The sequence below is a fragment of the Oryzias melastigma genome, unplaced genomic scaffold (assembly GCF_002922805.2).
Source record: "Oryzias melastigma strain HK-1 unplaced genomic scaffold, ASM292280v2 sc00917, whole genome shotgun sequence".
Lineage (NCBI taxonomy): Eukaryota > Metazoa > Chordata > Actinopteri > Beloniformes > Adrianichthyidae > Oryzias > Oryzias melastigma.
In genome coordinates, this window is record NW_023417502.1 from 9,279 (window position 1) to 13,789 (window position 4,511).

The window sequence follows — 4,511 nt, forward strand, 5'->3', positions numbered from 1 at the left end:
GAAAGGCCCCAGCCGGGATTTGAACCGGGGCCTTCTCGCTGTGAGGCGAGAGTGCTAACCACTGCGCCACCATGCAGCCCTGAAATAAACCATTTTATTTAATTTCATTCTTTTTCTAATTTCCAATAGTATGAAAAGTCATTCATAACTATTTGAGTTTTATTGCTGACAAACACACACCCTGGATGAAAACCTTACCTCCTTGGTGAATGTAATAACTAAATCCTCCAGCCAGGATTTGAACCGGGGACCTTCTTGCTGTGAGGCAAGAGTGCTAAACCCTGCACCACCGTACAGCCAGGATAAAATTCTAATCATAAAATAAAATCTTTATGATATTTTAATCTGAAAAGAGAAAGAACTTTACTTCACAGGAGGGAGCAGTCTCTGATTCCCTTGGTAAAAACAAAGGTATGATGTCTGGTCTCTCTACCAGAAGTGGCCACACCAAGGTCTCCTTCAGCCCCTTCCTGAGCTGCTTGACTTGACGGCTTGTTCGTGTTATGACCTACAATGGTGAGAAAATCCAAGATCATAAAGTTTGTAGTTTACATAATTTGTTGCGCAGGTGGAAATAGGCAGCTCGGGTAACGTTATTGATGTGGTTATGAAATGATAGTGAGCTGTCAAGGATGATACCCAGACTCTTTACCTGAGGAGAGGAGGACACAGAAGCTGAATCTACAGGGATTATGATACTTGGCACTTTAGAGAGGGTGGATTTAGAGCCTACAAGCAGTATTTCAGTTTTGTCGCTATTGAGTTTAAGAAAGTTTGACGTGAACCAGTTTTTTTATTTCAGATAGACAGGAGGAGAGGGACGGGGGTGGAAGAGAGGAATTAGGTTTACTGGACAGATAGAGCTGGGTGTCATCCGCAAAACAATGAATATCAATATTGAATTTACGAAAAATATTGCCAAGGGGGAGGAGGTAAGTAATGAAAAGGAGAGGGCAGAGGACAGAACCTTGGGGAACACCGGTGGAAACTGATGATGACTGAGATCTAAATGATTTAAGCTGGATGAACTGAGTGCGGTCAGAGAAGTAAGACTGAAACCAGCGGAGGGGGGTGGAGGTAATACCGAGAGAAGAAAGTCTATGGAGGAGGATGGAATGGGATATTGTATCAAAGGCTGCACTCAGGTCAAGGAGGATGAGGATGGTGATGAGTCCAGAATCAGCTGCAAGGAAGAGGTCATTTGTGATTTTTATGAGAGCCGTTTCTGTGCTGTGAGAGAGGCGGAAACCGAATTGTAAGGGTTCAAAGAGGTTATTTTGCATGAGATGGAAGTTAAGTTAAGTTAACTTACAGCATGGAATAAAAGACGTTCATACAGCCACTTTCGATTGGTTTGCGTAACACCTGGAAGATCCCAGGACAGGGCTAGCTCAGGAACACTTGCTTTTTCCTGTTCTGTCAAATCCGCTGTGCCTTCAAGCTGGAATACAAAAGACAAAATAGTTAGCCAGATAATTATCACATTCAAAAAGAAGAAGAGTACAAACCAGCTGAATGGTGGTGCGGATGTCAACATCCGGACAATCCTTAATTTGAATTGTCGCCGTTTCGGGTGAGCCACCAAAAAGGACATGGATGATGGCTGTACTAATGCCCGACAAACATGGTCCCCCGTGAAGAAAGGAATGACCCATCATTCTTCCTTTATTTAAAAAAGAAAAACAATAATCAAGCATATCAATACAAAGTTTTAAAAAAAAAGCTTTCAAGCTGCTCTTATTTTATACAGCACGTCTAGTGTGTTTTAAGGCCTCATCAACAATTAATCTATAAAGTAACACTGAATTTGTTNTTGGATGAGGGAAGAGATTTCACTGGGATCGGGCAGCTGGAAAGTAAAAAATGAATGGGAGACAGAAAAGGAATCTGGGGAAATGGGAGAAGGGGGAGGGGAGTGGAGGTGCTGATGTATAGTTTGTATTTTATGGTCAAAAAATGCCAGAAAGGAGTTACAGGTGTCATTGGAGTAAAAATGAGAGGGAAGAGTATCACGGGGTTGAAAAATTGTGTTCATAAGAGAAAATAAAGTTTTAGAGTTTCCTTTGTTTGTGTGGATGAGATTGGAGAAATAGTTTGTTTTTGTGAGGGTGACTAAGTCCTTATACTGTATGATATGGGTTGCGTACATTTCCTTGTGAACTGTCAAGCTAGTTCTTCTAAATAGCCGCTCTAGTCGGCGGCCTTTAGCTTTCATTTCACGGAGCTCAGCGGTGTACCAGGGTGCAGATTTTGTGAATGACACAGTGCGGGTTTTTACAGGAGCAAGGAGGTTAATAATGTCAGTGAGGCTTTTGTTATAAAAGGAGACGTCTATGACGAAATGTCTATGTTTTAAAGCTGAGACTGAACACTGTTACTGAGCAATAGTTGTACATTGTTTGGATGTTTTTTTGGCATAGATAATACCTCACGGAGTTTGCAGTTTCACTCTAATGGTAACAAAGAAGACAGACTCTAAGTTAGCTACAGCACAGCTAGCGACCACGTGCTTGCACGACTACACGCAGATGGATGTCGGCGCTTCAAATATGAAAAGGAAACCACCCACGACCCCCACAAAGACAATTGGCCCTCCTGTGAAGGTGAAAACGGCAATGGAGTGTGCCTCAAGATCTGACGACTCAATTTTGGCTGCTATTAACAAGCTAGCTTCCAGAATCGAGGATTTCGGAAGTAAGCTTGATGAAACCGTGGTAATGGTAGCCAGTATCTCCCGGCTGGCGGAGTTCAATGCTGCGGAGATAAAGGATTGCAAGGAGAATAATAATAATAATAATGGATTGGATTTATCTGCGCTTTTCCAGACGCTCAAAGCGCTTACATTGTATATCCATTATTCATTCACACCTCATTCATACTTGGTGACGGTAAGCTACTACTGTAGCCATAGCTGCCCTGGGGCAGACTGACAGAGGCGTGGCTGCCAGTACGCGCCTACGGCCCCTCTGACCATCACCGGAACATTCATACGCATCCACACACCAGTGGAGCCACACTGGAGGCAAGTAGGGTTAAGTGTCTTGCCCAAGAACACAACGACACTTGGCTGGCGGGAGCCGGAATCGAACCGCCTATCCTTCGATCATTGGCCGACCCGCTCTACCGCCTGAGCCACTGCCGCCCACAAGATTGTTGCCGAGAAGATTGTTTTGATGGAGAAGGAGATGCCACAGATCATTAAGGAGAATCAGGAGCTGAAAGAAAGAGTTGCTGACATGTGTAGCCCATGTGGTGTGTTTGTTTTATTAATTTAACCAAAATCTTCATTTTTATCATTATTTTGTTAATTTGAAAAGTTCAGACCGGGTACTTTTATTTTGGTAGTCGCGCTACTTCCTCTCTGTTCGCGGCATTCCCGTCAGTCTCTGCGGGAACGGCTGAGAGGAGGTAAGTTGCCAGCTAGCTCTTGTTATCTATAAAGGAAAAATTAATTTACATGAAGTTTTAAACGCGTAAATGGACTGTTAATTTGTTAAAATGTTCTTTATGCCATTTTTATTCGTTCTAGTTTTCTGAAATGTGTTTTTTTTATTTTTATGCAGCACTTAAAAATCTGCTAATGCTAGCAGTAAAGTTCGCGCTAGCGCACGTGGTCTCACGGACTTTGGTTTTTTTCTGCCCTCCGTAGGTTTGCATACAAGTGAGACCAGCTGTGATTTTGTTTTGCGTGTGCTGTGTGTTTTTACAGGTATGTGAACCTTTAGTTTGACTAGAAAAATGTTATTGTCCTTTGCTTTTTGTGATTTCCTTTGTATTTATTTTGAGCGTAATGTAATTTACAGTTCTGTTATATTTTTTTTCAATCTTTTGTGATTTGGAAAATATAAAAAAATGCCATTTGTTGAGGAAAAAATGTTAAATACTGTAAATTCTATGATCACGGTGTACATTTATTTTAATATAATTTTGAGATGCAGAGTCTCTGCGGGAGCGGCTGAGAGGAGGTTTGCATACAAGTGAGACCAGCTGTGATTTTGTTTTGCGTGTGCTGTGTGCTTTTACAGAGTAAAACCTCAGTTTTGGTGGCAACCCCTGTCTGAGACTCGGTCATTCAAACAATACTACACAACGCAGATGAACCTAGCCGGCGCTGTCCTTCAGAGAGAGAGCGACCGGCTACAGTGGTGCCGTGACCCGGATCCACACTGCTCGGAGAGGTCCAACATCGTTGCAGGAGCTGTGGATCAACACCAGCTTGGTCACCGGAGGTTGCTGCACAGTACCTAAAGGGTTTATTTTTTTTTATACTTAAACACAGACTGAACAAACTTAAAGGACAATTATACAGATAGTTTCTAGTCACTTTTCTTTTGGGTTTTAAGAGTGTGTATAGTATTTTGATTTACCTCAAGTTATTTGATTTTTATTTAAAGAAAAATATGGCATCCTTTGATGGGGGAGAAAAGCAAAAAGTTCCTACTCAGACATTTTCTTTTGGTATAGGAAGAGGGAGACGCATAAGTGAGTTACTCCAAACTCCAGTCAGAGAT

General features: G+C 42.1%; 1 protein-coding gene and 1 long non-coding RNA gene across 2 annotated transcripts in view; one reads left to right on the forward strand and one right to left on the reverse strand.

Annotated features, from left to right (window-relative positions):
* LOC112140569 overlaps positions 1 to 1,663 on the reverse strand; it is a gene marked incomplete at its 5' end in the record, with an annotated part of 5,044 nt that extends 3,381 nt beyond the window's left edge. The window contains 3 exon segments of the mRNA XM_024263562.2: positions 373 to 508; positions 1,313 to 1,441; positions 1,509 to 1,663. Of these exon segments, the coding sequence (XP_024119330.1) occupies positions 373 to 508; positions 1,313 to 1,441; positions 1,509 to 1,663 (420 nt within the window).
* A 1,580-nt stretch (positions 1,664 to 3,243) lies between these two features.
* LOC112140570 lies at positions 3,244 to 4,050 on the forward strand. The gene is made up of 2 exons (XR_002918199.2): positions 3,244 to 3,408; positions 3,650 to 4,050. It is a non-coding gene; the product is annotated as an uncharacterized LOC112140570 (long non-coding RNA).
* The last annotated feature ends 461 nt before the right edge of the window (positions 4,051 to 4,511 follow it).